The following is a 17,568-nucleotide window of genomic DNA, read 5'->3' as shown; positions in this document are numbered from 1 at the left end:
ATAGGATCTTTTTGGGGGGGGCAGGAAAGGAATAGCCTGTGTTTTGACTTTGTCCCTTCCTAATTATAAGCAGATAGGAACATGTATATATACCCTGCAGAGTCTTTCCAGAGGAAGGTGTGTTTCAATCCTAGCACTAGAATGGGCCAAGCTCTTCAGGCTGTCCTCTGTCTGTAACACTGAATGCCATATAAGTTAGACTTGAGTGTTTTGGGGCAGTTGAGCTTATATTAACCCAGTAGTACAAAATGAATTGGAATTGGAGAATGGTAATATTATTATTGTATTGAACTTGGTGGAGATATATATATATATATATATATATCTCCATCCATCCATCTTAGGTTAGAATTTTTATAGAATTTTTATACAATGGAATTAATTGTTAGGCACTTCACAAATGAACCCTGTTTTATTCTCTTGTATTAAATAGATTTATTTTTACTTTAGGTACAAAAAGAAGTTACCTCTGTGACATCCTGGATGTAAACATTTGGATTTGGGAAAGAATAACCAGATAGATAACAAATTTCTGCTGTATTAGTGTAGTATTTTCTTTCTTTTACTTTGTATATTCTTGTATATATCATGTAATCCAGTGTCTGAAATTTTGATTTTTTTTTTGTTTTAATAAAGACTAACACAAACTTAATGGTCACAAGTGATTGGGTTTCATAGTCTTTCATTTTTTTAACCTGTTATCCAAATTTTGTTAGAACATCTGTCATTTGTTATTGCCATTTTAAAAGAGGTAATTCATAATCCTCTTAGGGCAAAGAGATAAAACCAATAGTCTTTGTATTGTATCATTTTGAAAATAATTATGTTTAGTATGGGGAAACAGGAGTAAGATCTGATTTGCTTTCTTATTTAGAGTTAATACATTTTAGTAGATTTTTTTCTTTTTACTTTCATTTTCTATTAGTTAACTACATGTCTATAAAGAAGACATTCTTTATGAGTTTTTCATAAGAAACAAAGGACTTCTCCTTACTCTTCCTGGATTGACCGATTATAGCCCTCTTTAGGTGTGAAAACTGACTACTTACAGATATTTGTGATTGTGGGGTTGCAACTACATTTCACGGAATGAATGTAGTAGCTATATTCCAAAATCTTATGTAAACAATTGAGTCAAGGAGATTTTCGGTTTATGTCTGTTGTCTCTCCAAACGGAAAATACGGAATTAATTTTATTTCTTGAGGAAAGTTAATTTAAAATATTAAGAGCCAGTGTTCAGAATTCTACTCAGAGTTCCCTCCCATGCTCTACTTTTCTCCTTGAAACAAATTTGTCTTTCAAGATTGAGAGTTTTGTGTTTGCTAATTGGTTGTAGCATTCATTCAGGATATACTTAACTGAGTTTCAGCTATATATTAGATACTAAGCTGAGTAATATGAAACTAAATATAATTTGGAAATCTAACCTATTTAATACTATTCACTTATTTTTTTTCCAAGGTTTTAAAAAATGGTTATTAGGTATTGTAATTTTTGAAAAGGTTTTGTCAGTAGTTTTATTATATTTTCAATTGCTTAAAACTTCTAGAATATATATGAGTTTCTGTGAATCAGTGCTTTAATACCAAGCCTTAAGCATTTACTGATTTCTCAGGGACAGGTGGAAGAGTAATCAGGTTAACTCTTCACATTTAAATCCATAGCATTTTAAACACTGTTATTTAAAATGTCACAGTAAACTGAAAAAATAAAATATTTTACAGCCCTTTATATGCCATTCTTACCTACTTTCCTATAAATTGTGATATTCTCTTTATTTAGATGAGAAAAATGTTAGGAGTGCATCATTCTGCTTGGGCTGCCATAACAAAATACCACAGACTGGGTGGCTTAAACAACAAATTTATTTCTCACAGTTCTAGAGGCTAGAAGTCCAAGATGAGGTACCGACAAGGTAGGTTTCATTCTGAGGCCTCTTCTTTTGGTTTGCAGTTGGCCACCATCTAACATGTGCCCCTGACCTCTTTGTGTAGGTGTGTGGGAAGAGAGAAAGAGATCTCTCTCTCTCTTTCTTATAAGGCCACCAGTCCTGTTGGATTAGGGTTCTACTCTTACAACTTTATTTAACCTTAATTACCTCATAAAGGCCCTATCTCCAAATACGGAGAATTTTTGTGTTAAAGTGGTTTTGGGTTTCAACATGAGAATTTTTTTTTTTAAGATTTTATTTTTTTATTAGAGAGCACGAGTGGGGAGAGGAGCAGAGGGAAGAGGGAGAAGCAGACTCCCCGAGGAGCAGGGAGCCCAACAAGGGACTCAATCCCAGGACTCCAGGATCACTACCTAAGCTGAAGGCAGACACTTAACTCATTGAGCCACCCAGGTGCCCCCAACATAAGAATTTTAGGAGGATATACTTCAGTTAATAGTGGGTGAGCTCTATTTAAAGAAAATGTGATGTATAAAAATCAACACATACAAAAGTAACCGTTGACATTATAAAAGGAAAAGGAGCTAGATGCAGTCTCTGTCAACCAGGCATTTTATATACATTATCACATTTTATCATCCATCACAGTAATTGTGAGATGATATTATTTCTATGTTATAGGTAAGGATATTGAAGCCAGAGAGAATAGTGAAGTTAGAATTCAAACTTAGATTTGTCTCTCACTTGATGTGCTTGTCAGTGTTGCCCCATAAAAAAAGCTTTTATTTCCAAAAGTAGGCATTCTTTGGATCCTTTTTAAAAGTATGTTCCCCAGTCATTTGAAATATTTTACTTTGTTCATTACTTTCTATCCATCTTTATGTGTGTCCTCTAGTACAAGAGCTTCACATTTTGGAAATGTGTTTATAGAAACAACTATCAGTGTTTCTGGTTGAGGGGATAAAATGAAATTAAATAGATGGAAAGATGTTTTCAGATTTAAAGGGACATTATAAAATTGTGTTTTATGTATAATCATTTATAGGTATCAAGATTCTGAGAAATGATTGAAAGCAAGCATTTAAATGATCATTTATTGACTTACTAAAAACCATTTGATTTTACAATAGAGTCTAATTTACCATTCTTCTTAGCAGACTGTGTAATGATGTATACACAAGTTGTAATTTCCAGATATAGCCAACATTAGCATAATGATTGACTGAATGAATGAACAAGTGAATAGGTCTTGCCAGTTCACTATATTCCATTTCAACTCTGCTTTCTGTAATATATCCAGTTATCTCTATGACAGTGCTAGATACACAAAGGGGAAATCTTTAACCTGAGGCCTATGAGCTCCAGAGAAAAATAGTTTTTTTTATTTCACTTTTTTTTGTTAATTTGATATTTTGTTAATTTGATATTTATGGTTTTTTTTTCTGTCAAACACTCCAGGTAATGGATGTGTATTTCAATGACACCCTGTTTACTTAAAGCAGTGGCAGGCAGGATTTGGCCCTCAGGCTGTAGTTTGCTGATCCCTGATGTAGAAGAACAAAAGAGGGGAGGAAAAAGAATACTGTTAGAAAAGTTATAATTACCTTCATATTAGGAACGGGGGAATTGAATCTTTGGAGAAAGGCAACTATTTTTTTTTTAAAGATTTTATTTATTTGAGAGTGAGAATGAGAGAGAGAGAGAGAGAGCATGAGAGGGGGGAGGGTCGAAGGCAGAAGCAGATTCCCTGCTGAGCAGGGAGCCCGATGTGGGACTCGATCCCGGGACTCCAGGATCCTGACCTGAGCTGAAGGCAGTCGCTTAACCAACTGAGCCACCCAGGTGCCCCTATTTTTTTTTAATTTAAATTCAGTTTAACTAACATATAGTGTATTATTAGTTTCAGAGGTAGAATTTAGTGATTAATCAGTTGCATAGAACACCCAGTGCACATTCCATCAAGTGCCCTCCTTAATGTCCATCATCTAGTTATCCCATCCCCCCACCTACCTCCCCTCCAGCAACCCTATTTGTTTCCTATAGTTAAGAGTCTTCTTGTGGTTTGTCTCCCTCTCTGATTTTGTCTTATTTTTCCTTCCCTTCCACTGTTCATCTGTTTTGTTTCTTAAATTCCACATGAGTGAAATCATAAGATATTTGTCTTTCTCTGACTGACTTTGCTTAGCATAATACCTTCTAGTTCCATCCACATCATCGCAAATGGCAAGATTTCATTCCTTTTGATGGCTGAGTGATATTCCATTGTGTGTGTGTGTGTGTGTGTGTGTGTGTGTGTGTATAGAGAGAGAGAGTATATATGTGTGTGTATATGTATATATACACACACCCCATTTTCTTTATCCATTCATCAGTTGATGGAGATCTGGGCTCTTTTCATAGTTCGGCTATTGTGGACAGTTGCTGTAAACATTGGGGTGCAGGTGCCCCTTCATATTACTATATTTGTATCCTTTGGATAAATCCCTAGTAGTGCAATTGCTGGGTCATAGGGTAGTTCTATATTTAACTTTTTGAGGAACCTCCATACTGTTTTCCAGAGTGGCTGCACCAGCTTGCATTCCCACCAACAGTGTAGGAGGGTTCCCCTTTCTCCACATCCTCACCAACATCTGTTCTTTCCTGACTTGTTTATTTTAGCCATTCTGACCGGTGCGAGGGGGTATCTCATTGAGGTTTTGACCTGTATTTCCCTGATGCCAAGTGATGTTGAGCATTTTTTTATGTGTCTGTTGGCCACTTGTATGTCTTCTTTGGAGAAATGTCTGTTCATGTCTTCTGCCCATTTCTTGACTGTATTGTTTTTTGGGGAAAGCACCTCCTTTTGACTGCATCAGATAAGAAAACTGGTGCCTTTTGATTTGCTGTACTTGAGCCAAATCGACTTCCGAAATGTATCCTATTTTACCAGTACAAAAATAACATTCATTATAATCTTTCATTTGCAAAATGTATGAGTCACAGAAGCTGGTGGTTGCTGCAGGGTTGCCCCAGTTGATTGTATGTATCGTGCCAGGGGACTGTTAAAGGGACGAACTGTGTCCCCTGAAAAGATGGTGGGGCTTCTGTCCTAATGCCCAGTACTTATGAATGTGACCTTATTTGGAAATAGTGTTTTTGCAGGTGACTAAAATGAAGTCATTACGGTGGGCCTAATCCAGTATGACTTTGTCCTAATAAAAGGGGACATAGAGGGGCACCGGGGTGGCACAGTTGGTTAAGCATCCAGCTCTTGGCTTCAGCTCCGGTCATGATCTCAGGGTCATGAGATTGAGCCCTGTGTCAGGTCCTGTGCTCATCAGGGAGTCTGCTTGAGATTCTGTATTCCTCTCTGTCTGTCCCTCCTGCTCCTGCTCTCTCTCTCTCAGATGAAATAAATCCTGGGGAAAAAATGGGGGGGGCATGGAGGCAGACATACTGAAGGAAAGGGATGTAAAAACATGGTGAAAATAGCAGCTATAAGGCAAGGAATGCCTGAGGCCACAAGAAGCTGCGGGAGAGTCTTGGAATAGATTCTCAACCACCATCTTCAGAAGGAAACAACCCTGCCAACTTGATCTCACACTTACGGTGAGATGATAAATTTCTGTTGTTTAAGCCATCCAGATTGGGTCAGTTTATTACAGCAGTCCCAGGTAACTAATCAGGAACCTTCCCTAATTTTGACAAGTCTAGCCATATACCCATGGGACTCTGTAGTCCTTGAGAGAGCAACTTTTTCTAATGGACAACTATTGGCAGCCTCAACTCTCTTCTAAGAAACCCAGCTTACTCTTCATTGCAAACAGCTGAAGGCAGCTCTGCCATCAAATGGATTTAATGTATTCAATTGATCAATGTATAACAATTGGTTTATTGTGTTATCAGTATGCTTGAAGATTCTTAGATGTATAACCAGTTCAGATAAATTAAAATTCCCAACATTATCTAGCTTGATCATTTTTATTTTTAGTAAACAACTACAGACCTCAAAACAGTTTCTACATTAGATTCTGTACATGAAAACCAGAAAATGTAATAGTATTACTTAAAATATCCTTTATTTACTGTGTTCTCTTACCTAAAAATTGTGTGCATTTTTCTCATTTTTTGGTTGAGAAAGGGGATAGGGAGGGTTATCAGATGGCAAGGGACTTACGATCAAGGGAAATGATACCAGTGATAAGCTGTCAAAGTTTTCCTTCAGTCATATCGTCTCAGATTATAGTGTTTGCTTGAGAGAAGAAATAACTACCAAAGACAAAGAGCATATCTTCAGTTTTACTGTACAACTGAATTGCACAATTGAATCTACAATTGCAAAGTGTATGAGGTCATTTCTTAAACCACCGCACGATACACGCACATATAGTTAGAAAACTTACAAAAATGTTTTTTAAAAATTTGTGTCCAATAGAATTTATTCTATTTTACTGGCCAAGCATAAAAAATATACTCCAAATGCACCTTTCTCTAATTTTCCTCTCACAATCTAACCAACATTTATTTATAGCTAATCTGTATATGCACAAAACTGAGGGCATTAGTTTACTGTGGTAGTCTTTTTAAAGAAGTTGTAGAGTTTAAAAGTATATTTTTGTATCACGTGTACTTAATATTTTTAAACATTAAGAAACACACACTGCTTCTCCAAACCTCTACTGCTATTTGCTCACCATTTTTTAAGATGAAGACTCCCATTTCTCGTTGAATAATTTATGCAGTGCTGAGCAGGCTCGCATGGCCTCATGACCACCTTAAGCAAGTATTTGTTCTTTTGGGCATAAATCATTTCATCAGTCTGGGTGTTTCTTGAGCTTCCACTCAGAGGGACTCACTCCCAGGCAGGAGTTCTCATATCTATATTTGAGAATGATCCTTATATAATACCACTTTTAAAGATCAATCCTTTTCTCATCTTCCCTCTGGATTTTCCGTGACTGGGGTGGGGGTGGGGAGGGAAAGAGAGAGAGAGAGAGAGAGAGAGAGAGAGAGAGTGTGTGTGTGTGTGTGTGTGTAGTGTGACTAGAGTACAGTGCTGGCATCTTGCTGGGGAGGGACAGGTGCAGGTTTAGGATTACATCTTCTCTTAGAAGGCTCTTTAATGATACCTTTATATTAGAAAGAAGGAAGGAAAGAGCACAGAGGCAGAATTGATGGAATCCCATAAAATTATTAACAGCTAATACCACATGTCAGGCACTATGCTGCTACTCCTTAACAAATATCTCCTTAACGTATCTGAGTGCCCTTTAGCTCTTTTTCTTCTGTAATGTAAATACATCCTGGGGGGCCTGTTCTTCCCTTCCCTTTCTTCCTGACCCTGGACTGTTTTTTACCTTTCCCATCACCTGCTGCACTGTTTGTTTCCTGACTCATTAAAGGCACATGGGTGGTACAAGAGAGAATGCTACCCTGTGTTGGTCCATTAAATTCACTATAACAACAGGATCTAAAAAGGAAAAATAGAGACCTGAAATAAAGCAGATACTTATCATCCAGGAGCTTGATGCTATTGATAGTTATGAAGAGAGGAAACCATTAAGTATCATTCCGAACAGTAACTGGATGTAGTTGAAAGAGTGCTGGACTTGAGGTCAGAAAACCTGGGTGCAGGTCTCAGATCTATCACTTTCAGCTGTATGGCTTTGAACAAGTCTGCTCTTGCTGAGCTTCAGTTTCCCATCTGTCAAACAGGAAATTCCTGCCTTGTCCACCAAAGTTACAGGCATCAAATAAGATAATCTGCTTAAAACTCCCTTGTAAATGATAAAATGTAAACATAGTTGTCTGGTAGATTAAAGTGGATATAAAAGAGAATAATTTCTATGGTTTAAAATTGTTAATAAAATTTTATTAAAATTTGCACAGGTAAACTAAAGATGGTTGGCCTTCCTGTCAGAGGGCTCATTTTCATTTTTTTTTTCCTGTGTATTCATTAACTTGCTGGCCCTGTGTGATGACGTCAGTGTCTTCATTCAACAGTCTTCTAAGCTCAACTTCTAGGGGCCTGCAAAGATGGTCTTTGCCATCACCAAGCCAGTTCCTAAAAGGCAGACTTGAATCTCACTTGGAAAAAAAATGCAGTTCCACACATTAATGGGAAGAAGAATTTTTGGCTATTGGTATAAAACAATGATCACTGCCAAAAATGAAAGAAATATTAGAGAAAAGCTTCCATGACGATGACTTCCTGCAGAAAATTTGATCCGACCTTCCACCGCTGGATAAACTACTTTCATTTTTAAGATGTATCCAGAAACCACACTGATATCTTGGTCCCCTAGAAAATATATATACATTATTTTAGTTACAGAGTAAGTAATTATCAATTAAGAGTAAGAAGCAGGAAAAACCAATGTATTTCTCTTAAGTCCTCTGTAATTATAAGAGGGAAGATACTTCTTTCATAAGCAGGGATAAAATGTCACAAAAGAAGGGTGGTAATCAAATGTAAAAAGAATGTGATGCTTTTTCATGTCCCAGATGTCAAATGTGCCCATTGTTCACTACTAGATAATTAGATAACTCAGTCTACTCTGAGATGACTCAAGAAAGTGATTGACATTATTGCTTTTGAACCATTCCAAAACAAGGGCATTAGGGAACTGGTCGAGAACAATTAGTTGAGACATAAAAGTGGCTTTCTTCTTGCCTGGTCAGAAATCATTTTAGCATATGACATTGAGACAATGGAGACATCATTTCCAGAAGAGAGGAGGCCTGATAAACAGCAATTGCCTGTAACTACAACAAACTCATATGCACCTGACAAAAATTTTGTTTTAATACCACTTGACAAATCCTATATCTGATGGGGGGTTAACACCCAAAATACACAAAGAACTCCTACAACTCAAAAGTAAAACAAAACAAAAATCTGATTAAAAAATGGGCAGAGGATCTGAATAGACATTTTTCCAAAGAAGACATATGGATGGCCAACAGACAACATGGAAAGATGCTCAAGATCCCTCATCATAGAAATGCAAATCAAAACCACAATGATACCACCTCACCGGTTAGAATGGCTATTATCAAAAAAGGCAAGAAATAACAAGGGTTGGCAAGGATATGGAGAAAGGGGAACCCTCTTGCACTCTTGGTGGGAATGTAAATTGGTGCAGCCACTGTGGAAAACAGTGTGGAGGTTCCTCAAAACATCAAAAATAGAAGCACTGTATGACCCAGCAATTCCACTTTGAGTATTTGAAAAAAAAAAAAAACACCCATTCAAAAAGAAATATGCACCCCTGTGTTCAATGCAGCATTATTTACAATAGCCAAGATGTGGAAAAAAGTGTCCATTGGTGGATGAATGGATAAAATGTGATAAACATACACACACAGGAATGCATGCACAATGGAATACTATTCGGCCATAAAAAATGAAATCTTGTCTTTTGCAATAACATGGATGGACCTTGAGGGCATTATGCTAAGTGAGATAAGTCAGAGAAAGACAATACCATATGATCTCACTTATACATGGAATTAAACACCAAGCTTGTAGATACAAAGAACAGACTGGTGGTTGCCAGAGTGATGGGGGGGGGGTGGGCAAGATGGCTGAAGGGGATCAAAAGTCCAGGGTTCCAGTCGTAAGGATATAGTGTACAGCATGGTGACTAGAGTTAATACTGTGCGTATTAGAAAGTTGCTATGAGAGCAGATCTTAAAAGTCCCCATCACAAGAAAATTTTTGTAACTGTATGATGTTAACTAGACATTGTATCGATCATCTCACAATATCTACATATATTGAATCATTATGTTATATGTCTAACACTAATATAATGTTATATGTCAATTATACCTCAATAAAAAAATTTATCACTAATATTTACAAAAGAACTCTCTGCTATAGTTCTCAGTCCTGCATTAGACTCACTGGAAGAGACTTTTGCCCCAACCCAATTAAATTAGAATCTCTTCAAAGTTGGGGCCAAGATACTGGTATTTAATTTAAAATGCTCCCCAAGTGATTCTGGTGTACAGCTGGGGTTGAGAACCCTTAGGGCCAAGGCTTCCTCAATCTTCTATGTGAGTTCCTTCTCTCCAACACCTATAGGTCTGGGCTTGGGTGATGCACAGCCACCAGCCTCTGTCTCATGTGGGACTCAAGAGGAAAGCTTTTTAAGCCTGCCCTTCCATCTTCTATTATGGAATGGACAGAAGTAGCCAGTGCCTTTCCTGGCAGGAAGGGCTGCCTCCTTTGCCCTGGCTCTGCTCGCCACCCTCCTTGGAACAAGCAGTTAAAATAGCAGGCCCACCACGGGTAGAGCTGAGGAGGAACCTAGCTGAGCTCCTTCCTGGAAATGTAGAGAAGCTTTGCACGTGTCTTGTAAGCACACTGGCTCCTGCCCTGGAGAAGAGGAAGGGGTAGTATCTTCTGTCAGTGGACTTTATGCATGTGAAGTGGTTCTTTTTTTTAAGTTTTTTTTAATGGCCCTGTGCTGGTGGCATCCTCCGGGCCTCTGTGGGACTCAAATCTCCCAGGTATCTCCCATCAGTGGACTTCCACATGAAGTGGTTCTTAGAACTGATTTTTAAAAGTGAGGCTGGGGTAAAATGACCCTAAATGCTGTGAAAAATACTGACTGAGGTTAAATATAGTTCTTACAATTTGCTCCACTGACCCACTCCTAAAAACGGGGGGGGGAGCATGTCCCATCCACTTCTACTTGTCCTATTCACACTAAATGCTTCAAGAAAGTTTACAGGATTTTCCAGATCCAATCTAAAGTTCTAGAAATAGGTTTTCCTGTAAGTGTAAAACTCATTTACATTTCACAATTTGGATAGCTGTTTATATGTACTTAAAAGAGTTTTAAAACACTTTGGGCTTAGATGGGTGGGTCTGTGTGCTGGGGAGGGGCAGGGCACATCCTCCCCAGTTGCTGTGTTGCTGTTTTCCAACAAAGCTGGAGGGAGTTGGCAACAGAGGGGCAGGATCTGGTCCTGGCTTTGCAGTCCTGGCGTGCTGAGTAACTCCCCTCCGTGGACCAGTACTGTTGTCTATAAGTACTTTTGGAGTAGGGAGAGGGAGAGACACTTGTGCTTACCAGAGTCGTGTCTTAATGCTTCATCTTTTATCATCTGGAATCCATCTCCACCATTGGCGAGGAAGCTTGGGAGGACTACCTTATATGTCTTATCCATTTGGAGAGGCTCATAACTCGGCACTTGACATTGGGTACAAAGAACATCTAATTTGACCACTCTGTTCCCAGGTTTTCGGGAAAGATCATACACCACTTGAATTCCTAGAAAAGAAATGAGTCTGTTTTCTCACCGGATCCAAGCGATCTAAGAAAGAGATTTTGGCCAAAATCTGGAATTAGGGCATTGGGCTTGGTTTTCATGGGGTGTGAGCTTGAGTGAAGTTTCAGCGGGGGAGTTGAAAGGACACTGCAGCATTTGGTTAGGTTTATACTTAAGTCCCGGGAGGTCTAAGATCCACTGGGAGGGAAATTGGCTCTGGCTCACAATGGGCCAGGGTTAGCAATGCAGGAAGAAATCACATCTTTTTAAAATCCTAAATGAATTGGTCAGCAACTTGGTTCAATGGCTTTGGAAAATGAGAAACAGATGAGAGGTGCATAACATTTGTTAGAATTTTGAAGACTCCAAAAACAAAAAAAATTTTTTGAAGACTACTAAATGGTAATAATTTGGGCTTGGATGACTTTCACAAAACAGGTAACTACCCAGCACTGTGCTGGAGCATCAAAATCCTGCTGCCCCCCAGCTCTCTCCTGGAAAAATGCTGAATGTTTGGGGTACCCGACAGGGAGCAGGTGGGCCTCCAGCACCCTCTGCAACCCCTCAATCCCAAGAATGGGGGGGTTCTATAGAGGGAGGACATGACAAAGCAATCACACCATCAAGTGAGGCCTACCATCTATAGTTAAAAAAAGAGGCCAAAATATGGTGTCACAAAGTTAATAAAGCTATTAATATTATTTTAAAAAAATAACTCATTGAACTGTGGAAATCATTATTGACCAAAGTGTTTCAGAAGTCCTTGTCAATTTGGGAAGCATTTGTTTCAATTCCACTTTCACTGTGATCTGTGAGATGAGCAGGGCACATTTTCTCACTGCATTCAGAGAGGTTGAAAACCTGCCCCAGGTCACAGTGGAGCCAGAACCAGGTGTCCCAATGTGTCTACGTAGGTGGCTTCCCCTCCCAGAAATCATCCCTGTTAAAACGGATTGGACTCTGCATTCCTCTGAATCTCTGCATGGTTCCAGGCAATTATGAATAGAACAGAGGGCTGTGTGTTTGTTTTGTTTTTAGCAAAGAACAGTGAATGTCTAAACAACTAAGATTTTAACAGAAACTAGACCTCAGGGGCGCCTGGGTGGCTCAGTCGTTAAGCGTCTGCCTTCGGCTCAGGTCATGATCCCAGGGTCCTGGGATCGAGCCCCGCATCGGGCTCCCTGCTTGGTGGGAAGCCTGCTTCTCCCTCTCCCACGCCCCCTGCTTGTTCCCTCTCTCGCTGCCTCTCTCTCTCTGTCAAATAAGTGAATAAATAAATAAAATCTTTAAGAAGAAACAAAACTAGACCTCAAGGCAGCTGACCTGCTTAAAATCTGGAGGGCCAGTTCCTGTAGAGGGTCCATCTGATGTCCAACTCAGATGGAGCAAGTACTGCTCACTGCCAGGGCCTCGGGCTTTGACCCTGACCTAATCTCAGTAGTCTGGGAGTCCATGGCCACCGAAAGACCACGCATTCTTGTTGCGTGGGGGAAGACCGAAACAAATCTGGCCATGGTGGTCCTGTGTGGGGGGAGCTAAGGCAACCGGCAGGACCTCCTGGCTCACGCTGAAGGGTGACTTACCGCCCACCTGCAGGAACTCTCCAGTAGATTGGCCATAGCGGTGCACACTGTGCTCAAAGGCCTTCTTCAGCGTCGAGCCTTTTAACTGGATCAGGTCAAAGGTTTCCCCGAAGGGCAACACAGCAGCCAGGTTCTCCCAGGTAATTGTGCCTGAGGGTAGTTGTAGATGAGGCAAGAAGAAAAACAGCTGGAGAATAAGCTCACCCCAAGCCCAGTTTCCGTTAAGCCTGGTGGGGATGAGGAACGCTCTCAGGACAACGCCAGCGGTGTCAGGTTCCTGACAGGGAGGGAGCAGATTCAAGAGGCCTCTGGCCGTGCTCTCTTCCCCTGGGCAAGAGGGCAGGAGCTTAGACATCGGTGGCTCCAAAGTCACCGGTGCTCTGCCCTGGATCCTCGGCTTGCGGCTGGATCTTCAGTGGGCGTTAAGTGTTGCTCCGTTCCTCCATGCGTCCGTCCCTGCCCCGTCCCTGTCTGACAATGAGCCGAGCCTGGGGCTTCACACGGAGACTACCTGGTTTTGATAGCATGTGAGGGACGATTGCAAGAGTGTCCCGAATGTCTGTCTAGTTGGTTTGTTTTCCCATATGATTATCTTGGCTATCTGTAATTGCACTAAAAACATTTAATCCAGTACAGAAGACTGGCAATTTGCCCCTTCTCTTTCCTGATATCAAGGAAGAGACTGTCGGTATTTTGAATTGGTCAGCAATAATTAGTATTTAGCTTTGTGAGTCAGAAGCTTAGATCAAGACTGGGTTCCATTAACCCCAGCTGCTAGCTCAGCATGTGAATACAGACGAGAACACACAAGCATGGGTGTGTCCTTCTGGTTAGGCACTGACTTGAGTAGCAGTGGACCCGAACTGAAGAGACTGACATTGTGGTACGTGGCTGACAGCAGAGATGAGCCGAGGGTCCCCGTGGGCATGGCCAGAGACAGAACACGCTGGGTTAATGGCCCTGAGCCCGGGAAGCTTACCGTTGTTCCTTTTGTCAATGGGCGACCGAATGGCACCTCCATTTAAAATGCACATGGACACATGGTTCCAGGACACTTCATCCGGGTGTCTAATATTGTTGTTAATCTGCAACGGTAGCATGAATTTACATTAGCTATTCTAGATCTTCCTCCTTAGGATCAGTTCCAGGAATCTGGTTTGCTCCACCAGGGAAATAAAGCTGCTTCTTCCCTGCTCCTGCGTTCCCAGAGACTTCTCAAGTATAATTAGAACTAGTTTTATGCTCTGAGAAGCAAAAATAAGACAAGTCCCATGTCAGACTTTTAGAAGCAAGTAGCTCCGAGCCCACTTTCCTAAGACCCCTGTCCTTGCAGGCCAGTGGGCCTCAGCAAGACTGGCTCTTGTGTTAGGACAGGGCCTCATGCAGACTGGCCTGCCATGCTGTACCCCCCACCCCTGCCTCCTGCAGGCCCTGCGCTTGCTCCTGAAGGCAGGACCTCCTATCAACATGATCCCTGGACCCCATGTCAGGTCCCTAGCCAATTCCCAAGTTGGCAATTTCAGAGGCAGAGAGACAGCAGCCTGAAATGGCAGAATCCATTTCACTCTTTTCTTTTACAAAACAGATGTTTAGTTACAAGAAATAAGATGAATACATTCTGATTTGAAAAAAAAAATTGTGCAAAAGCAAAAGTTTTCTCATACTTGCGTCTGCTTCTTAACAGAGTGGTAAGCACTGCTAATAGCTTGTTTCCTTCCAGACCTTTCTCTAAGCCTTCCTACACTGACTTCTCTTTAGCTACTTCTTCTGCATGATTGCCTAGTGCTGGGGAGCCCACACTGGTCTCACCTTGCAAAGTGTGAACACTGTTATTTCCTTGGCAGTCAGTTACTGAGTGTGTATATGCCAGGCACCATGCCAGGCACCGCGCCAGGCACAAGAGTCAGCCCCCTGCGTGCAGGCTTCGGTGGGAGTGCTGAGTCTGACCTGGGGACCCTGGCTCAGCATAGCCCCCAAGGGGCTGCCACAGCCAGTCTGCCTGCAGCGAGTTAGAGGGGGTGTTTTCATGCATGATATGTTCAGCCACAGGACTTATTATATAATTGCATGTTGTCATTCTCTGCTTCTGAAGGAGGCTCCTAGTGACACAAGGCCTGGTTCTCTGGAGCCAAGAGGACAGATCAGGGAGACACGCTGGCCAAGTTAGGCCCAAGCAGATGTGTCTTACCTACTGTGTCTGCATCTTCAGGGTAGCGAACTTTTGTGTATTGAGACCATCTTACAAAAGGAAAGCAACATCCAAAATGAACAACTTCCAATAAAGGCTTCAGTACTCGTAAAGCAATAAAGTGATGGTCAGCTGGTCTAGATCAGGTATCTTCCCAAGGTACTCAGTATGAGTCCACCTCAAGCTTTAGTTTGGGCACTAATTTTTAAAAAATCCTCAATTCCGTAATTATCAGGTTGTCTCTCCTTGCATCCTTCCCCGCTCCCTCCTCCGTCCCTAGGCACAGGGCCCACACTCCAGGGGACCACTCACCATAGCATCACAAATCAGGTTGCCCATGTTGCATTCCTTAAAGCGGCATGATTGAGTGGAGCCATCCAGATAGACAACTGTTTTCCCCAATTCCTGAGTAGAATAATTATCTAATTTTATCCTCCATTTGTTAATGTCTGCTTTTATGCTTGGATCTGGAAGCATGCAAAGAAGAAAAATCAGCCTATAGTTAAGGCAGCACTCACACTGGCCTACATTTTGGAGAAGGAATCAAAGATCATTTAGCTTACCTGTTATGACCATACATTTCTTTATCGTAATTTTTCAACATTTTAGTTTGTGAAATTTCCTCAGAAAATTCTGTTTCTTGGTAATAAGACCAGGAACGGATCTTAATTTAAAGATGCACTGAGTATCCTTTTTTTTTTTTTAAAGAAAGATTTATTTATTTATTTATTTTAGGGAGGGAGAGAGAGAGAGAGCAGGTACATGCACGCATGAGTGGTGGGGGCAAGGGTGGGAGAGAATCTCAAGCAGACTCCCCGCTGAGCACAGAGCCCCACTCAGGGCTCAGTGTGGGGCTCAACCTCAGGACTGTGGGATCATGACCTGAGCCGAAACCAAGAGTCAGATGCTCAGCCAAGTGAGCTAGCCAGGTGCTCCAGATGCACTGAATATCCTAACATCAACTCATCACAGCTGAATGAGCACCTGTGGGCCCACCTGGGCTAGCACTACTGGTGGAGGCGGGGGGTGATGAGACTCGTTCAGTGCAGGTATAAAGGGCCTGCTGAGGTCTTTGTGGTCCCGGCCTCTCCCTCTGGCTACTGAGAGGTCTGCGTTGTGACCGCTGGCTCTGCAAGGCACCCCACTGCCCATCCTTCCCTGATCTGATCACGGAAAGCAGTAGAAGGCAGGTGAGAGGAGCAGAGGAGTGTGGTCATGTATCCTACGTGCAAATGGGCGACGTAATATGTACTTTGCTCTGAGTCCCAGACAAAGAAGAAAGAAAGACCCTCCCTCATCTGATAAAGAAAGGAACTTGCCATAGGCATGCTGCTCCTGGTGGTGGGGCTGGGGCTGGAGACCTGCTCCACTCAGTGTGACCCCCTTCGCTTCAGTGAGCAGCCCTCCTCTGGCCATGAGCTGAGAGCGGCTTTCCCATACCTGGCTGAAGCTTGAAAAGGCACAAGGAGCAGTGACACCGTGTCTGATGCCGAGAGGACTTGGGGAAGCAAATGGGATTTGGGGCATCTGGGTGTGTTTTCAATCCTCTTGTCCAGGAAGAGGGCAAACTTAAGGGAGAACTGAATTCTTCAAGGGTACTACAGTCTGGTCCTGAAACATTAACAACCCAGCAAGCCCAGCCATCTAATTTTCGGGTTGGTGGAACCCTCTCTGCAGTTTCACGTACCTTCGAGAATGCTGCTGTTGAGAAGAATGGGGTTTCCGTGTGAAGCGATGACGTTTCCTTTCTCATCAAACTCAACCTTCAAACAGCCTAGGTATTTGCCGAAAGCATAGGCCTGGACCACAGGAACCTTCCGCCCGTCATCAGACGTGACTATGAACGGGTACTTCCCAGCCGGCACCTCTCTGGAAGGCGGAGTGCCTAAAACAGAAGAGCCAAAGCTGGTCACGTCCGCCCTCGCACACGGCTGGCTGCAGAGGACAAGGCCTTCTGAATGGCTGAGCTAGCTGCTGCCCTCCACAGCTGGTCTTTTAGAGCCATCCTTGCGCATCTCTCCCTGTTTCCAAAGGCCCTGTGGTAAACGGATCCTTCCACTTTCACCTCAGCAGGAAGCTCTTCCCAGGTCCATGGTCCGGCGCCTGGAGCAGCGGGGGACACAAAGAGGCAGTACTGCCCAGACTATCCTACCTCCATCCTGATCCAAGCTCCATTCCCAGGGGCCGGGTAGACTAGCCAAGCCACTTCATTTCCCTGCATTTCAGTTTCCTCACCTGTAAAATGGGTGAAATAACAATTCCGATTTCACAGGGCTGTTGAGAGGATTAAATGTCTAAACTTCCTAGCATAGTGCCTGGCACAGAGTAGGAAATAAATGCATATTTCTTTCCCTTATGAGGGGATGGCAAGCTCTAGAAATCCTAGACACATGATCTAGAGCTCGGAATCCTTAATGGAAGATGGGCAGAAGTGACAAAGCCTGTCCTCAGGTTTTGCTGCTAAAATCTGCATCCCTTTAGGTGCCTTTCAGAAGAGCTGCGTTGACTGGGAGTCAACTAGCACGCACACTCCTCACCCAGCCAGACCTCACATTGGCCAGGTTCTGCTGCCTTCTGTGTCAGAGGGTCCCCAGGGGACGGCCTGGGAGCTAATGCCTCACCCAGAGGCTGAAGGGCTCACCCC

The 17,568-nt window shown here is 42.2% G+C and overlaps 2 protein-coding genes across 6 annotated transcripts in view; one reads left to right on the top strand and one right to left on the bottom strand.

Annotated features, from left to right (window-relative positions):
- Window positions 1-5,836, top strand: part of SNX14 (sorting nexin 14) — an 86,288-nt gene extending 80,452 nt beyond the window's left edge. For all 5 annotated transcript variants that reach the window (XM_025862167.2, XM_025862160.2, XM_025862186.2 and 2 more), the window contains one exon: window positions 451-5,836. In XM_025862167.2, the coding sequence (XP_025717952.1) occupies window positions 451-489 (39 nt within the window). In that variant the 3' untranslated portion in view covers window positions 490-5,836. The remainder of the gene's footprint in view (window positions 1-450) is intronic.
- Window positions 5,837-7,721: 1,885 nt separating this feature from the next.
- Window positions 7,722-17,568, bottom strand: part of NT5E (5'-nucleotidase ecto) — a 47,144-nt gene continuing 37,297 nt past the window's right edge. The window contains exons 4-9 of the mRNA XM_025862206.2: window positions 16,612-16,809; window positions 15,237-15,391; window positions 13,716-13,821; window positions 12,737-12,886; window positions 10,955-11,155; window positions 7,722-8,172 (exon numbers count right to left, since the gene is read on the bottom strand). Of these exons, the coding sequence (XP_025717991.1) occupies window positions 8,009-8,172; window positions 10,955-11,155; window positions 12,737-12,886; window positions 13,716-13,821; window positions 15,237-15,391; window positions 16,612-16,809 (974 nt within the window). The 3' untranslated portion in view covers window positions 7,722-8,008. The remainder of the gene's footprint in view (window positions 8,173-10,954; window positions 11,156-12,736; window positions 12,887-13,715; window positions 13,822-15,236; window positions 15,392-16,611; window positions 16,810-17,568) is intronic.

The sequence above is a fragment of the Callorhinus ursinus genome, unplaced genomic scaffold (assembly GCF_003265705.2).
Source record: "Callorhinus ursinus isolate GAN/ISIS: 27379988/994484 unplaced genomic scaffold, GSC_fseal_2.0 scaffold6, whole genome shotgun sequence".
In the NCBI taxonomy this organism is placed as follows: Eukaryota; Metazoa; Chordata; class Mammalia; order Carnivora; family Otariidae; genus Callorhinus; species Callorhinus ursinus.
This window is presented reverse-complemented; position numbering and strand designations above follow the sequence as displayed.